Source organism: Pocillopora damicornis, chromosome 13 (genome assembly GCF_964200805.1).
Source record: "Pocillopora damicornis chromosome 13, jaPocDami1.2, whole genome shotgun sequence".
Classification (NCBI taxonomy): domain Eukaryota; kingdom Metazoa; phylum Cnidaria; class Anthozoa; order Scleractinia; family Pocilloporidae; genus Pocillopora; species Pocillopora damicornis.
In genome coordinates this window covers 683845-701906 of record NC_142682.1, presented here as the reverse complement: position 1 = coordinate 701906, position 18062 = coordinate 683845, and the positions used below count along the sequence as shown (strand labels likewise).

Sequence of the window (18062 nt, the reverse complement as noted above, 5' to 3'; positions counted from 1 at the left end):
TGAGAAATAGCTGTGGAATTTCTCGGCGGTTTTTCTAAGAAGTAGGAATTTAGATAATTTATGCCATTACAGATCTTTCATGATCGAGGAAATTTATTCAAAATTGTCAAAAATGCTAGACAACGCTGTTCCTATGTATGTGCAAGGAGGGAAGAAAAAAAATCAACAATGCCATGCTAACAGATTTACAGATCTACGTCGAAACGAAGTTCAAATATTTATGAATGACTAACTGAATATTCCCTTGCTTTATCGATCGCCGAAAAGTATGGCGTGTTCAGCCAGCGGAAGTGTGAGCGATATCACATGTTATGTATCTTATGGCGACCATCTTTATCCTCTTCGCTTGCCAGCAAACACACAGTTAATTGATCTTGGAACTATGCTTCAGGATACTAACGTGCTCGAAAATGCGAGAGACACAAACACCAAAACATCAGGGTCAAGGATAATGATTTTTATAACTGGTCCACGAACTGAAGGCAGAGAAACAATAAGTAAAAATAAAGGAATCCTCGATTACGGCGAACCACTTAACCCTTTCACTCCCACAAGTGACCAAGACAGAATTTCTCCTTACAATATCAATACAATATCAAGCAGGCAGGTGATGGGAATAGAAAAGGATATCAATCATAGGATTATTAGTTGATCCAATACCAAATTCTCCGAACTAACATCATAAAGATTGTATGGCAGATAGTAAGGAGAATTACTAATTAGATCTTGGGAGTGAAAAGGTTAATGAAAGGAGCAACTCTGGTAATAAAACGCAAACAGTAGAAAAGCATGGAACCATTGAAGATTTATGTTCTTTAGAAACAGATTACAGCGATGACGATCAATTTGAATTGAGCCTTCATGGATGCTTCTTGTACACTTACATGTGCTTTACATTTCAATGGATCGAACTGAATGAAACCGGACGTCGTTCTCGTAAAATTCCTGCGATGTTTTATAAAATCATGCAAGCAGGTGTTGTTTTGAGCCTATGGGCAGTGATGGGATTTGAAATATATAATCTTATGAACGGTTTACCGGCGCTGTTAGCGAATACAAATACGATTGCTGCAAGCGTAGCAGTTATGCATCGCTTGTTGTGGACACTACGTTATGTAATCCTTCATAACGTTGGATTATGTTTTTTCCATGCCCACCGAGGACACATCAGTGACATCTTAAACAACAGCAATGGCATTTCCGAGAATCAATGGCAAAAATCGCAGCAGTTAATCCAGGATCTTATGGCAGTTACAGCGTTTTTCCTTCTTTTACTGCCTTTAGTTCAAAAGTTAATTCCAATTTTCGTAGAACAAGCAAATGGAATTCCTCGAAATTGGGACATGAATGTCGAAATTGTGGAATTTTTCGTCCTTCTTTACAGTCGAGTCATGGCTATGCCGATATTCTTCTTCCTGATTCTTGTAGTTCAGATTCACATTTTGGAACTGGAAAACTTTAGCACACAGATACAACAGACTAACAGGAACATTACAGAGCTCCTGAAGAAATACAAAGCATTGACAAAGAGAATCCAAAATTCCTCGCAGGCTTTTCAAGTGTACATCATAGCACTTCTGTTACTGTTAGTGTTGTGGGGAACAATCAGTGTTTATTCCAGCGTGGAAATGTTTAATAATAATAATAAGTCTTTATTAAGCACTCTAAACAACAAACGTGTTTAGTTACAATGATATGAAATCAGCAAGTATAAAACTAATAAACTAACTAAATTACTAACTGAATAACTAATAAGAGAACAAACATCTATTAATAAAGGTCCTTTTGAAACGTTCAGTTCTGACAAGCGGGAGAATATAATTATGGCGCCTCCTACGTAGCGTATCCATTGTTCGCTCTGGTGGCAAAAGGTCATCTAAAGCTGTTGAAAAATCGCTGTCGGTGATCTTGGCCCACAACTTCTTATCTTTTAGAATAATAATATTTTCAATCGAAAAAAGCTCTTTACAGTAGCCAAGCTTAAAAGCTCTCTTGAACAGCCTGTCTATGCGACTCAGATACTTATGTGAAGTTTTTTTTTTTTATATGAAATAATTCATATTTGTACTGCGGTTGTAGATGAAAGTGAAATGTGATCATCGCAGTAAATTTTCCAATTTAAGCAATTGGAAAGAAGAAGCCTGAAAAAAAATCAGGGCTTCAACGGGATTCGAACCCGTGACCTCCGCGATACCGGTGCGATGCTCTACCAACTGAGCTATGAAGCCACACATTGGGAGCGAGGTCAATTTATTGAGTTCATATCTTCCCGTGCAGTGAAATAATGTGAAGTTTTTTTTTTTTTTTTATATGAAATAATTCATATTTGTACTGCGGTTGTAGATGAAAGTGAAATGTGATCATCGCAGTAAATTTTTCAATTTAAGCAATTGGAAAGAAGAAGCTTCTTCTTTCCAATTGCTTAAATTGGAAAATTTACTGCGATGATCACATTTCACTTTCATCTACAACCGCAGTACAAATATGAATTATTTCATATAAAAAAAAAAAACTTCACATTATTTCACTGCACGGGAAGATATGAACTCAATAAATTGACCTCGCTCCCAATGTGTGGCTTCATAGCTCAGTTGGTAGAGCATCGCACCGGTATCGCGGAGGTCACGGGTTCGAATCCCGTTGAAGCCCTGATTTTTTTCAGGCTTCTTCTTTCCAATTGCTTAAATTGGAAAATTTACTGCGATGATCACATTTCACTTTCAGATACTTATGATAATACGCGCAGCCCCATACTTCTACAGCATATGTAAATATGCTGTAGAATAGTTTCTTGTTTGGAATAAATCTTTCTGAGAGTTTGGGAACATTTGTGGTGTTCGTTTGTGAAACAATACTCCTCTTTTCTCTTCCATTTTACAAATTAGGCCAAGTCAGTTCAAAGCTTAATCGCTTGATTTTCATCGTCGCTACACTGGACTGTGATGAACAATGCCAAAGAGGATTAACGTTCAGTTCAGAAGAAAAGCTAACACTGTTTGCCAGCCTTTTAGAGAAACACCAAAAGTATGGAAATGTAGGATTCAGAGTGGCTGGCCTTCAAATGACACAACTGAAGTCTTTGTGGTTCACATTGTTAGGCCCTGTTATAGCCTTTGTAGGAAACTTCCTCCTTAAGGAGCATTTTTAGATTATAACGGCATTTCGCGTTTCTTGAGGGTATACGATAAAGAAAAGAGTCATTGTTCGTCATTGAATCAGAGAATCTTAGTTTGTGTCATGCTGACAAAAAATAATTTGGTCATCAACGTTTTACTCAAGAAAAAAGCTTGATAAACCCCGTTCTGAAAGTAAATAAGAGATCCACTAATCTCTAAGAATGAATACGAGGGCGAAAGACTTCCATTTAGGCTTAAACTTTTCACTACTGTAGCTTGAAGAAAGGAAGGACCACCGTTGTTTTCATGATAATGACTAACGGACGTACGACCGAAGCTAAACTGTCTATGACTAAATGTTGAGATTTTTGAAATTATTTATTTCTATTTGAACGTATTTCCGTGCGAAATATTTGAAAACAGATTGTATGATGAAGTTTCATTTACATCTTTAAATCATCATAAGTATAATTACAGTGTCTTGATTCTTCGTCAAAACCGTTTTTTGGTATTTCATTATTTTGTTCAGTTGGTTATAGCAGAAATGACACCCGATGTAAGAAGTTTTATTTCCATTTTTATTGGATTTATTTTTGTTAGATTCAGATTTAATTTTTATTAGAGAGTTTATTATTTTAATTCAGATCTCATCGCGAACTCCGTAAGAGTTCAAGAGACAATAAAAGCCTATTTATAATTAATTGTTTCAAGTAAAAATCACATTCATCAGAAATACATTCAATTTCAATTCTTCAACCACGGATAAACTAAATTACTGCCATTGCATATCATAAACGCTGGCCAGTGGTCTGCACATGCAAATCAATTTAGAACCTGGGAATGGGTTTCCTTTTTCCTGTTCGGACACAAAAAATGGAAATAATGTTAACCAAATGGATCACAAAAGAACTAAATAACAATTACAAAAGCTTCTCTTCCTCGATACAAGATTAACTTGTTCACTTAAGTAACAAGACCCAACAAAAACATTGTTTCTCACCTTTAGCCTTTCCTCTCATGCTTCCGTCGCCGTGGCAACCGAAATAACCGTCACACGGAGGGTCTTTTTTTGGCGCACAAATTTTGCGACTTGGAATCGAGCTCCCCTTGCCTATGAAGTGACTATAGAACAGGGCAGGATGGGACTTGGTTCCAGTTCCCTGTGAATGTTTAGCCGCGTGCACCCTTGCCCTGATACCTGACACTATTGTACGTTCCAATGATGAAATAACACAATCCACTTTTGGCGACTTGGTTTCATGTTTGGCGTTTTTGCCTTTTGTTTTTTTCTTGATTTTCGGGCATCTTCGTTGCCGTTTCTTCCATGGCAAGATGCAAACTGGCTTTCTTCTTTTTAATGATGAACCTGTATGAACTAATAGATAAGCAGGTCAATAAACGAACAAGTAAATAAGTGGGAATAAATGAATGAAAAAAATAAAGAAACAAAAAGGCGAAAATAGCCTATTTAGAGTGAGCATGATTCTTGAAAAGCAGCGCAGCTGTATTTTCTGATAAATTGTTAATTGTGTAGATATAGTGGAGGGGGAATGCAAGGGAGTCGGTTCGCTTGCGGATAAAATTGCTCTTTGTTTGAGGTTATGATTGATCATTGTACCAGGAGACCGCCGCCACCTACGATGCTTCAAGGCTACCACTAATGCAGGAAAAAAAAAAAAACAAACCACCGTAAAACAAAAGTTTACCAAGATATAGCACTAGAAATCTACTTAAACCTCTGCAGTTAAAGATGCCATCTCAATTCATAAGTAGCTCTCCTGAATGAAATGTAAACTCGATGACAACCATGTGTTTAAGTGGTTAACTTCGAGCTAAGCGGTCTTTCTCGGCGTGAATTCAAGGCGGTTTTGTTTTGATTTGAACTTAAAACAGCAGGATCGATATCAAGGATGAAGACAAAAAATTATTCCGGCGTTTCCCGTGTTGTTTGGCAATAAACAACCCACATCTCTTTTAACCTTGACTCAAACGCGAAGTATATACAGCCAAATCTTTTTCATCATCCTTGATAGCATTGCTCATCAATTCAACAATTTCTCATGTGAGAAGATTTTCAGACAATCGGAAATGAATAATATATGATAACAGCAATTTTGACAAAGCGCAAAAACATCACTTTCATATACTTTTTTTTCGCACATAGCTCAATCACTGTATATCATATTGAAATCCTTCAACTTCATTTACGTACACAGAAAAAAATCAAAAAATATCTCACCGTTTCCTTTATCCGGAGTGATATAATCGTCTGGGCATCCAAAATAACCATCGCAAACCATTCGATTTCTCATAGGATACGCCATTTTACTAACATTGCACGAAAATCTCTTAGCCGGTGCTGAGCTTAGTAATCTGGTGGTGTGAGTTGCTGAGTACATAGCATTGTCATTGGCAGCCCTCGGCGGAAAGGTAAGATACTCGGTTTCACATGCAGAACTTCGCGAGTACAAGAGATAAAACCTTGAGCTTCGCTTCTCAGGTTCAGCTGCCTCCAATTTAGAATCAGAATATTCATTGTCCATCGGTAATTGAGATTCATAAACGGAAAAGTAACTCGGAATACAACTTTGGCGTCGTACCATTAATATATGGCCTCTTGTTGAACAATTTGTCATGTTTAAATTAACTCAGATGTAAGCTACACCGAGAGAAGCTAAGCCGAAATTTCCTGATCTTCAATACAGTTTGGTCTTTACAAGCTTCCGGGAAAATAAAGCGGAGATGTCGCCGAGCGAACGGAACAAGTCAAACCAGTTTGAAAATTGGAATTCGTTTCCTTCGGATACTTTCACCTTTTAACCGCCGCGGTTATCACTCAGCAATGCATTTTTCTTTCATTTGACAGAATATATCTATAATTAACGTTATTCCCCTTACACTGCGGAATTAATAATTTGCCATCGAGCCACGATAAATCAACGCAAGCTGTGAAAATGAAACTTCTCCAGACAATATTTTTTCGGAAAAGGAAAGCTGTCGTTTCGTCTCAGTGGGAAGATCTTTGAAACAGACGATCGATGAATCGCAAAGCAAGGTGTCAGACAAAACCGAAATGAAAAATATTTAAATATGCTAACAGAATAACTTAAATATTTACTTTACAAGCAAGTGTTTTCGAGTTCAGAACTTTTATCTTCCTCCAATGCCTAATAAGAATGGGGCGATTAAAGAGAGATCAATATGTCAGTACACGTATTAAGAAAATGGAAAAGGCAATACAGAAGACGTATTGGTTGTTACGCTTGTCGCTCAGTCGATCCGGTATGCTTCGCAATGAGTAACCTAAAATTGTATTTGCTCAATACAGGTGACAATTAAAGTAAAAATATATATATATTTACCAACTAATATGGGAATGCGCCGTCTAAAGCGACTATCCTTCTTTCACCATTTTCGCAGATTTATACCAATGTACTAGGACGTAAATACGCACTGAAAAAAATTCCCACGCAACAGAAATAATGTAACTGAAAAACCAAACTGATTGCCTGTAAGAAAGTTTCCTTAAACGTGCTCTTTGACAAAGGCGATCAAAACTCGCCTTCAAACGAATCATGCGGTTTATTTAAGAATGAAACCATTAAATTGTAAATTTGTAAATCTAAAGATTCGAGTTTTCATTTTCTGGGGCAGATTTGGTCACGTCAGGGTCGGAGAAGGGGGAGCAGGGAGGGGGGAGAGGGTAAGAGTGGGCAGGGGATTTTTTTCTTGACCCAGGCCTCACTCAAACACCACCTTCAAGATTACCATGTCGGCGACGAGAGGGAGCGTAGCCCAAACTCAATCCAAAACACTTACAATTAACTTTGTTTTATTTCAAACTCAAGTCAATTTTTCGTGTTAAAACATAACACCCACACATAGAAAAGTGTAATATACACCTGTATTTTTGTAAAATTCTTATTATTGAAACCTTTGCTTTCATTGAATTTAAAAATGATTTGTCAATTTGAGCAGCATACTAGCACCTTTTTACATAACAATACAATTTGTTTTTAGCTTTGCTTTACAGCGAACGAACTATATTTGTCTAAACTGTGTACAAAAGCATCAATGGATTTGTGGGCGGAAAAAGATTCCTATTCTAGTTCTTACATGAAACAACAAATCGTTTAAAAAAGGTGTTAACTAAATGTTTCATGGATACAAAGTACAAAACTCTAACATCTTTCTATTCAGAAACAAAAACTCAACCAGCATGCCAGAAATCTCTTTGAATTCATTTCGCGCCGTTTTGTCGACGCAGTCAATTCCACAAGTGGTGTCTACTCACTTCTATTTCTTGTTTTGACCGAACCCGAGTGAAGATGCTGATAAATAATTTTTTGGATATTTCTACAAAATTCACGCAGTTTCATGTCAAAAGCTGTCGACAAAACTGCCAGGAAACAGGCCAGTTTTCCCATTTCGTTCCAGAGTTCCTTTGTACCAGCCATCTTGACGTTTCTTCGTCACGTACACAACGTCTCCAACCCGTAACTCCAGCTCAGCTTCGTGTTGAGGTGGATAAGCTACAATAACACGGTATCTGTGGACGAATCAGAAAGAAACATTTTTAATTTTATTTGAAGTATTTCAGCGGGACGGAATCTTCAGTCCTCGAATCTAGTTGGCAAATGGTGCGCTCGTGCACAGTCCAACCTTTGACAATACGAACCAAGGTCCCAAATGTTTTCCGTGCCACTTTCGGAAAATCGGAAAAAAGCACACCAGCAGAAAAATAAACTAGGTATTTACCTGTTTAGGTCGGTTCGTCAGAGACAAAATTGAATGTTCCCTTGGTCTTGTGTGAGGCCCTCGGGCACAGTTTTTTCCCACCCAGTAACATATTTGGCCAATATACGGAATGACCACTCGCAATCATAACAGCAACTATGAAGAATTTCTTGCGCTCCTGAATAATTATGTAGGCTATTACCTAGCACTGTCAAAAAGTTTGACGACGATTCAGTCCCAGTCCTTACCTTTCACGAACAGGCGGGTTTTCAACTCTATCTCTCGGACGCTGGGCAAAAAGATAAGAATGAAAAAAATTGAAATGAGAAAATGAAATAGGGTACTTCTCTATCTGAAAAAGGATTTAATTGGGATCGGGCCTGTTTAACACAAACACAATGATTATTATTAACCTGCGAGCAAGATGGAGCTGTCGTAAGTCCTCCAAAGTCATAAGGAGGCGGAGATAATGCACTATGTCCGGCAGGAACATTCCTGAAAAAGACCAAACAATTGTAAGTTCAGAGAAATTTTCCATTGAGTGTCGAGAGAGAAGTCCAGATTCGCACTATTTTCGCTCCGCTCCATGATTGGTCCAAAAAAGAAAATTCGCACCATCCTCTCTCAACCAAACAAAGTCAACCGCGACTTCGATACTCGAGTTTTCCCTCGCTTCTGGTTACTCACAGACATGTTCTTTGAGTTTAATGGACTCCTATGACGTTGATTTTGCTCTGATTAGCTTCAGTTATTGTGTTGGTTTTCGTTTCACCACATCCTAACAAGAACGTTCCAACAGCCTTGTACAGGCGAAGTAACTAACAGTTACAAGTCTTAGTAAAATACCTTTGGTATGGCGGAGGAGGAGGTGGGGGTCGATTTAGTCTTGTTCTCTCCTTCTTCTTGCCTGTCAGCTTTTTCCAAAAACTACTCTGGAAAGCAAAAGGGAAACAGATAGTCACAAAATGCATCAACTTTCCACTTAGAGACAAACAACGCTTTAAAACTAGTCAAGTCGTCAGACGTCCCTACATCAAATTTTCTTTATTCTGTTAGAAATAACCATAAACAATCAAAAGAGGGCAGGAGCGACTTTGAATCCAACATACCGATTTAGGTGCGGGCGGCGGGGGAAGTGGTGCCGTGGGTACAAATCGGCTCCTCTCAGTGGGTCCCTGAGTGAGATTTCTGTTATCTGCAAGACTTCGTCCTTGATTTAAGTTAACAACAAGGCTCTCCATTGGCATAACCGGCTGGGGTGGGGCAGAATCTGACCTACGAAATCTCGTCTGGGATCCTCCCTCGGATGCTGTGTGTCTAGGGGGTGGCGGCCCTTGATGAGGCGGAGTTTTAGCTTGGGCGTGGGTATAAGGAACAGAGTTTGCAGAGTTGTCGTGATCTGTGCTACTACTTCTTGATCTTGTTAGTAAATTGTGAATACTGGAGACGAAAAGAAAAACCTGTATCAGTCATTCAACCGTCGGCAATGATAAGAATGTTTCCCAACATTCGAAGATAAAAAAAAACCAAACTATAAAACCCTGACTTTAAATGTACGACTGTTTTCCTCGTCATCCTAAGAACAGAACCAAATAACCAATAACCGAGGAACAGTGATCGAGTTGAGACAGTGAAAGTAACTAAAGTAACTAAAGTCAAGTGTAATACTCCACTAACTAAAAACAGATAAGTCACCTTGCAAGTCGAACATAATTTCCCGGAAATACTCCTCGTTTCTGTGTGGTTACTGAATACCCTTTGAACCATCCATCTTTGCACTTGTCGGTCACGCAGTAATTTTCGTTCTTCACCAGTTCAAGCTCGTCGTCTTTTGTAGGTTTGTACGTGTAGAGAGCCACGTATCTATTGACAAGAATCACAAAAAGAAAACTTGTCGAAAAACTTAAACATTACACAATCAGGTCCAAAAAACCAAACGAAACTATAACAAACAAATATGTGACGTTTCCTAAACAGTCACCTCCTTCAACTATGGCTGTACTTACAATTCCCTTCCGAGTTCAGCTGACACTGGTCGTGACCCCCCTGATTCCATAGGTGAACCTTGCCTTCCTGTGGCCGCACGACCCGGACTGACTGAGGAGGGTGATGTCCCTTGCCTTGAGTGGAGTGACTGAGATGTATCAGGGCTACTCCCAGATGACCTTGATGTGCTCTGAAAAATAAAATCATCTGTTGAAAAGCAACTGAAAGTAGGAGGGGGGAATGTACTACGAACTCCTCAAGACGTACACTGTTAACTGTGGATTAGTCTGTTATGTTATAGTTTAAAATGAATTCCAGGTAAAAATTAATCAAAATTAAACGTGTCCTTTAGTAGCATGTCGTAATGATGTGGGATATTGATCAAATGAAGCCTTTAAGTGCTATTGTGGTTCTTTCTTTTATTCACTCCGAGCTTTCGCCGTTCTACGGCATCATCAGGGAGGAAATTTTGATCAATATCCCTAATCAAAATTAGTTAGATTAATTTTACTTTGTTTTGTAAGTTCTAGGTACATTACCAAATTCTTCATACAACCGAAGCAGGGGGGCTTATGTCCAAGGACCTTATAGAAGGGGGAAGAGAGAAACTCTAAACCAGGGGGGAGAGAAGAAGCTTAGAAGCAGGGAAAGTGGGAAGCTTGTAAGCAGGGGGGATTAAAAATTTTAAAAGCTGAGTGAAGGGATGTTTGTAAGCAGGGGGATGGGGGAAGCTTTTGAGGGGGGGGAAAATGGGAAAATTTAATACCAGGGGGGTGGGGGAGAGGTTGTAAGCAGAGAGGGAGAAGAACGATTAACAATGCTCATATTACCTGTCTGTTAGGTGAACTGATTGATCCAGTTGACGATGAACTGTTCAGTCCTTCTGTCAGCCTTTCTGCAGATGAGATGTCAAGGGAGTGCCTTTGAACACCAACTGATTGCCCTTCCTCACTGCGCTGTCCAACAAAATGCATGGTATGCCTCTTGGGCTCCACTTGTGATGTCCTTCCTCCTGATGATGCCTGATCTGGTGCGTTTTCAGCTGCCTCTATCAGATTCCGTGCTGCCACATTAAGCTTACAACATGTGAAATACATCAAACTATTAGTTCTTTTAAGTATTTATCTTACAAATAACCATAAAATTGTAACAACCTTATTTAAGATGACACGAGGCAAAACTTTACACACTCAGTGTTTGCCTTAAGAACTGGGCCTAAGATTAGGATGCTGCTCTCCGGGTAGAGAGGTCTAGGACAACGTGTTGTGCTCTCGGGTAGGAACCAGCGAACTGTCAAGAAACCCTAGGAAAATGCAGGGGAGGAGGCAGAGGGGAGTTAACCTGCAATTACTAATATCCCATCCAGGGGGAGTAACAATACTCCTTGTCACTTCATGCTACAGAAACGGGGATATCAGCTGGATGGGCCACTTGGTTAAAGTATAGACTTCTCATTTAACCCTTTACACCCTAACATTGGTATTGATATTCTCCACACTGTTCTCTTTACATTTCCTCTAGTTCTGACAAGGAGAATTTGTTTGACAATCAGGAGCTTCCTAAATTGGTGGTCATTTCCTTTATTCTCGTGACCTTTTACATTTAATTCAAGGGTGATTCTGTAAGGAGAAATTAGAAGCCAGTCACTCTAAGGGGTTTAAGGATCAGTACATTCCCCTAAAGGGTCATTCCACCAGAGCCTTACCTAACTTGTGTTGCATGAAGTGACAAGGAGTCTTAGTACTCCTTATGAAAAATTCACTGGACTTCACTTCATCTTTATTTATGACAAATGACATTTCAAATCTCACCTCTACAAATGTTATTGGGAAAATCCCAAGCTTTCCACCGAGTTTTCCCTCACACCAATTTTCATCAACTTGGCGTATAACGTTAATAATATCACCCTTAAACAGACAAAAAGTCATAAGTTAGATTCCATATGAAAGCAACAACAACAAAAAGAAAACATTCAGTAATACAGTTGTGATAAAATGTGTTTACAATGGCATATGCACAAAGTTGTGGATGTCAAGAGAATGTGGAGAATGAGTAAAAATCCATAAGTTTTGACTCTTCTGCTAAAGAACCAGCTGATGTACTGGAAGTTTGTGTCACATTTTTAGAAGGGCTTTGAGACAATGATCAACTATCAATAACTACCATGAGAAACTAAAAGAAAATAACAAACGTTATTTTAAATGAATCGAGAGTTTCAATTTATCAGTCACAGCCACGGAGGAAATGAAAATGAACTAACTATTCCTTCCAGTACCTGTTTAAATGAGAGTAAATCTTGTTCTTGTTCATCTTCAAAGTCAAATAGTGCTTTGGCAATGGGTTTGTCACAAGAATCATCCAGGCTTGGTAATGGATTGATGACCTGGGAGACATTGACATAGAATAAGGTAAATGGAACATTCCACAAAAAATATCCACCCTGTTCCCCTTTTGAATAAGTGGCATGACTTGAGATGCAAACACAAGCAATTGGCAAAATTGTCATGTTTGAAAGTGGATCTATTTATTATTAACATTACCTCAACATAATTTGCTGGAAGGAATCCCTGACAGCCATTAGTAAAACCTTCATACCAGTTTTCATCAACTTGTTTTAGAAGTGTTATTATCTCTCCTTTATGCAAAGTTAGATCACTGCAATTAAAATAAAAGGTGACACAGGATACAAGAAAATGATATTGTCCAATGGCTTGTGGATACATGTAAAAGTTAAGTAAAAAAATTCATTGATTTTTTTCTTGGACATACCCAGTTTCTTGAGGTTCATAATCATATAAAGCTCTGGCACAAGGAGTAACCTTCAACAAAAGAATGAAGAAACTATAAGGTGAAATAATTTGTAGTAAAGAATACTTACACATAAATGTATATTGGTTAAAAATTCATTGTGCGTCATAAATAAGTGCTGACAAGCCCATGTGGTAAGCTTTAAAGTAATAATCCTTCTGGCCTATTTGGGCATTCAATTACTACAAGACTTGACTCGACAAAATAAGCAAGTACATTCTATATAGTATATCCATGAGTTCACCATAGTGTCACTTTGATTTCAGCAAGCTGCTTTCCTTGCAATTCTGGCTGACATGCCTTACTTTAATAACTTATATGAAGATGAAGATGGAAGATGTTATTTAATTTGTCAATAACATGGGGAAAAAAATCAGTCTTCCACGAGAAATTAAGCCCCAGAAATTTGGATTTTGTGCTTTGATGCTCAGGCAGTGACACACCAAGACAATGATGGCAAGGCACACTTGTAGGCCACTATCAGCTTTATTATTGCCAATCTCTACAAGTAAGGTGAGCTTTCAAGTGGAGCTCTAGCATGTAAAAGAATTGTTTGACCTAAGACATCCTGCTGACAACCACATTCAATTCATGAGCTCAACAATGGTTATTTATGTGTCTGGGCTTTTTGGTGCACAAATACCATAAAAAAATAAACAAAGAACAATGGCCAAATCATAGACTTAAAAGAAAAGTGATGCAAAGATATTAACCACAGAATTTTCTACCTAAACAAAAGATCCCTGGAAAGAAACAATATTGATTAAAAGAGGAAATTTTGTTCTCTTTATCACAGAAACAACTTCAAATTTATTATGTAAGCTACCACAACAAAAATCCATGATTATAGTTGACAACTAGGAAGGTGTGATCATTAACAGGCCTTTAAATTTTAGGCTTGAGTCACAGAATTCACATAGAAATATCATTTACATGTGAAAAACTGCAACATATATCTGTCATTGTGATCTGGTAATGATTGACACCCTATATCTGTTCTTTGATCACTTCAAGAAAAGAGTGTTTATTGATTAACTCTGCAAGAAAAATTCATTTTACCTTTCATTCTGGAAACATACACAGGAATTTGACAATAAACAAAAATCGGCAACTTAAAAAACTTAAAACAATGCCTTTTCAAAACAAACTGCAAGATTTCCCATTTAAATGCATTTCAAAAATAACTTAGTAATTGACAACCAGTGTGGTAAAAGATCACCCATCATAACAGAGTGCTTTGTATCAAATAACCCACAAAGATCCATTATCTCCGCCACAATTTTGTGGTCTCAGCCACAGCATAAAGAGATAAAACATAGTAATAATTTGCACAACTATTTTTAGAAATCAGTTATTCTTTTTTCCCATTTTGAAGCCCTGAACACATCTGTTACATGAACCTATCCCTTTAGTAAACAAGAGTCTACTATATTCATCACTTACTTAGATGCACGATTGACAATATTTTGCCTTTAAAAATGTTCAGTGTCATAATCATTGCTCGTTATAGTGTAGCTCATCATTGTTGTTACAGGTGTTGTTAGAAAGTATTACTTCCATATAATTTTGGAACTAGAAAATGAAAAAACCAGTTCAAATCTTTCATTTGCCACACAGACATTAAAGTCATTAAAAACATGTGGATTGAGTGACATGGTAGTATTTACCCTTTGGCTGAAACGGATATATTAATGGGTTTGTAAATATCTTAAGTCATTGTATTTGCTTCCTTAGTTCAAACCACAGGAGGCACTAATGTACTAAAAGTATTTCTGATTACATATCATTTATCTCTCAGACACACATTTAGAAACAAATAACTGAGGCACCATTGCAAACATGAGTTGCAAAAGAGATATTGCTGGGAGTTTTGCAATCGGCTCCCATGAAACAGATGTAAGCTAATCTAAGCTTGTAGTGATTGCCATATTCAGGAGATCAAGGTTAGATAGATAAGTATTATCATCTTGTGAAATCATAAATACAGGAAGCTTTGAAATTCAAGTCCATGTTAGCAAGCTGTTGTTTTATTATGATAAGGTACTTTGGCTAACAATTTTAAGATAATGGTAGAACAAATCATTCAAAAGATGCAAAGTGAACACAAAGAATATACAATAGCCGATTGTTTGCAGCACTTGTTGTGAATGAAAACTGCCACAGTTTGCATGATCAATCAAGCAAGAGCTGCTCTGGCTAATTGAGTGTTTTGTTGTTTAGAAACGTTGCCTAAAAAGGAAACATCGTGAATAGCTAGGCGAAGTTACCCTTGGAAACAAAACGCGCGTAACAAGTCACATGACAAAAGCATTACAGCGTGTTACAGATTTTCCAAAGCACGTGAGATAACATTTATTAAATTGCACCACATTTGAAAGTTTGATTATGAGGAAAAGTTGACGAAACGTGACAATGCACATCACGTCCAAGTCGACGACAAGTTAAGGCCTTAGGCTATGAATTAAAACATTTCAATACAAGCACAACGATCCCCTTAAAACAGAGCTTCGATAATTTTTCCTCATTTTGCACAGATTCTCAGTGATTTTTTCTAACACTGAAAGTGTACTAATTCTGTAGTTTCCCAGCCAAAACAAAATATCAACATATGCGTAATTCGGTTTATTCCCTTGCTTAAGCCTTTCTTAAGCCTGTTAAGTAACAAGGAGCTGAAAGGCTGTGTCTCTTCGGAAGGAATTGAGCGAAAGAAAACAGGATATATGCCCGCTCCTAGTCCGTTCCTCGCTTCCGTTTCGGTATCGACAAACGAAACAAAATATTTCTTTAGTCCAAGCGTTGAAAGCAACTTCACATATGTCTTCAAATGAAAAATCACTATCGTCTCAGACGAACGAACACCAGCATCACAGCTGTAATTCTTGAATACTGAAAGTGGCAAACTAAACATCTAAAGCACGTTACAAATAATTGGGCTCAAGTAGCACAGGGAAATTGCATTAAGAGAGGGAAAAAGTTCTATACAGCGGAAATATACTAGTAAAACGTTTTAGATTTCATTCATTTGTGGTTAAAATATGTAAATATTGTTTCCATCATTTCTCAAAAGAACTAAATTTAGAAATCATACTACGAAGGAAGGTTGTAGCGCGACATAAACAACATCCTTGAAGAATGTCCGAGAATCATTTGTAGCAAAGAAAATAACAGAACAGAACGCACCACGTAAAAGCTGTTTGAGGTAATTTTGCGAACCACAGAAACTCCTACATCAGATCAACAGGGAGTCTTTCATAATCAAGCTGGTTAATTGCCATGCATGTAACCACACTCTACAACAATAGGAAGGGTGAAGATGAAATCACGCACTATTAATTATTGTTTCTACATCACACTTTCTTCCATGCACCTCAATTCTACCACAAATTTATCATCATCCTCTTGAATACCAAAGCAACTCACCTGATCAGAAAGCTTCTCGTTTGAATCCAAACTATCGCACGATTTCCGTCGCGTCTTGTTAAACTCTTCTAAAAGTCGAATCACAAAAATATTTGCCGGCAACTCGTCAATATCTTCTGCGACAAGAATCCTACACTCGGGGCACCTCAACTCTTTTCTTGTCTCTGCAATGTCTTTCAGACATCGTCTATGTACCGTGTGTTGACAAGGCAATACTTTGCAGCTTTGATCCAGCTGTTCTAGACACACAGAACACTCCAGTAGTTCGTTCAGCTGTACTGCATCCATTACCGCACGAACGTTTGAAAATAAACGTAATTTGGGCGACACTCCTCATAGACGCACCGTATTTCAGTTTCGCGCGGAAGTTTCGTAAAAAACTTGAACTTACACAATAGCTGATGCGTACAGGCCTGCGCTTGTAGAGATCAGCACATCACTGAAACAAAATAAAGTACACCTTTCCTCATTCGTGATTGACCGCACTGCCCGCGACAATTTGTTGTCATATTTAATACGCATGTGCACCCTGTGAGGATTATCAACAGACGTGTGGATTATAAATTAACATAATTTAGTTTTCGTCATTAATTTTTCTGCTTCCTTGGATGTGCTCCAAATCAAAAGGATTCAAAATTACGCTTACATCCCATAGAAACTTTGAATAAAGAAAAGATGACAAATACCTGAAAGGTACGGATATAACTCGGTTGTCGAGCGGTAATAAATAGCTTTGATCCGTTGTTAAATAGTTCCATTTCACCGATTAAACTGCATAGGCAGAAAACCGCAGGTTTCATTAATGAAACCTCTAACACTGCAGCAGATATATATCAAGATGTGTCGGTAAAAAAATTAGCGGTAATATCTAAATATAACTTAATTCAATTAGAGTTTGAAGTATTTAACATTCCACAGATGAAAAAGAACGAAGTTTTTTTAAAAAATGTGATATACATGGTAGCCGAGGAGCTGAGCTTAAAAGTTACATATACCAGTTGAAACTAAACAAACAATTGCTAAGGTCTTCATAGAAAATAAATCCTGTTTTTAAGAGCCTTATTAATCCAAAAAGACAACACAAGATTGACTCTAAGGGTCAATACCAAGCACACAGCGGTTTGAGACTTTGAAAACCTACCTCGTACAGATTTAAAAGATCGCATAAAAAATCTACTCTGCGATCAAACGGAAAGAAGGATAAATCTCTAAAATTTAATAATATTTAGCGCCTAATGCACCTATATTCCACTGGTTCAATGATCACTGGTTCAATGATCGCTGGTTCAATGATCACTGGTTCTAAACGTGATCTCCATGCTGAGATACAGAGAGCAATGAAACGGCTGTAGACACTCTTTGTCTCAAGTTCTTTAATAAAAAAAGGAGAAGTGAACTTTCACTTGATACCAGCTCCAGTTCTATAGACAGGTCACACATCTCGCAAGAAAAATCAAATTGAAAAAAATATGTATGATGTATCAGATGTTCCTCTTGTGGATTTTATTTTACTTTGACCAAGGAAGGAAAGCTTATGGTTTACGAAATATCTACCGGTGTCAGTGATGATATATTTATTTGCAAAAATATGTACGTGGCGATGGACTGCGCCCTTAAAATCAGGCGGATGGTTTATCGGTAAGCTTTTTTGTGTGTGTACCGGAAAACAATTGAAAAACCAAAAACTCTTAACCATTATTTATGACCTATCCAGCGCTCATATAACAATCGCTGATTAACAACAACGGCCTGTGATATCCGATCCAAATCGATTGCTCTCGGAGGGGTATTTATTTTTTTGTTTTTTGTTTTTTGTAATGGCTCTCTTATGAGAGCGTTTCACGTGAAGCATAGGTACATTTGCCTGTGATTAAGTGTATAACTCTCGCAAGTAAGTACCCGCATTGAGAAAAAACATTGTAGTTCGTAGGAGCGGGAGATGCGATTAGATTAGAATGTATTTGTAAAGACCTATCTTGATGTTGGCCACGGAAA

The 18062-nt window shown here is 37.8% G+C and overlaps 3 protein-coding genes across 5 annotated transcripts; 1 reads left to right on the top strand and 2 right to left on the bottom strand.

Annotated features, from left to right (window-relative positions):
- The first annotated feature begins 129 nt into the window (after nt 1-129).
- LOC113681321 (uncharacterized) lies at nt 130-3608 on the top strand. Its single transcript, XM_089192826.1, has 4 exons — nt 130-533; nt 742-1648; nt 2587-2590; nt 2783-3608. The coding sequence occupies exons 1-4, from the start codon at nt 269-271 to the stop codon at nt 3146-3148; spliced, it is 1542 nt and encodes a 513-aa protein (XP_089048952.1). The 5' UTR covers nt 130-268; the 3' UTR covers nt 3149-3608.
- A 72-nt stretch (nt 3609-3680) lies between these two features.
- LOC113681322 (uncharacterized) lies at nt 3681-6741 on the bottom strand. 2 transcript variants are annotated; one of them, XM_027198412.2, is made up of 3 exons: nt 5356-6741; nt 4117-4491; nt 3681-3972 (listed from the first exon to the last, which is right to left on the bottom strand). In XM_027198412.2, the coding sequence occupies exons 1-3, from the start codon at nt 5750-5752 to the stop codon at nt 3944-3946; spliced, it is 801 nt and encodes a 266-aa protein (XP_027054213.2). In that variant the 5' UTR covers nt 5753-6741; the 3' UTR covers nt 3681-3943. The 2 variants fall into 2 exon arrangements, with proteins under 2 accessions (XP_027054213.2, XP_027054214.2); XM_027198413.2 differs by having other exon boundaries at nt 4117-4482.
- Nucleotides 6742-6931: 190 nt separating this feature from the next.
- On the bottom strand, nt 6932-16891 carry LOC113681289 (E3 ubiquitin-protein ligase SH3RF3). 2 transcript variants are annotated; one of them, XM_027198370.2, is made up of 14 exons: nt 16754-16891; nt 16068-16506; nt 12609-12658; nt 12380-12494; nt 12115-12222; nt 11651-11746; nt 10670-10915; nt 9860-10029; nt 9549-9716; nt 8963-9293; nt 8700-8785; nt 8267-8348; nt 8102-8142; nt 6932-7665 (listed from the first exon to the last, which is right to left on the bottom strand). In XM_027198370.2, exons 2-14 carry the CDS (start codon nt 16353-16355, stop codon nt 7497-7499), a joined length of 1950 nt encoding a protein of 649 aa, XP_027054171.2. In that variant the 5' UTR covers nt 16356-16506; nt 16754-16891; the 3' UTR covers nt 6932-7496. The 2 variants fall into 2 exon arrangements, with proteins under 2 accessions (XP_027054171.2, XP_089048884.1); XM_089192758.1 differs by lacking the exon at nt 16754-16891 and having other exon boundaries at nt 16068-16558.
- Between the last annotated feature and the right edge of the window lie 1171 nt (nt 16892-18062).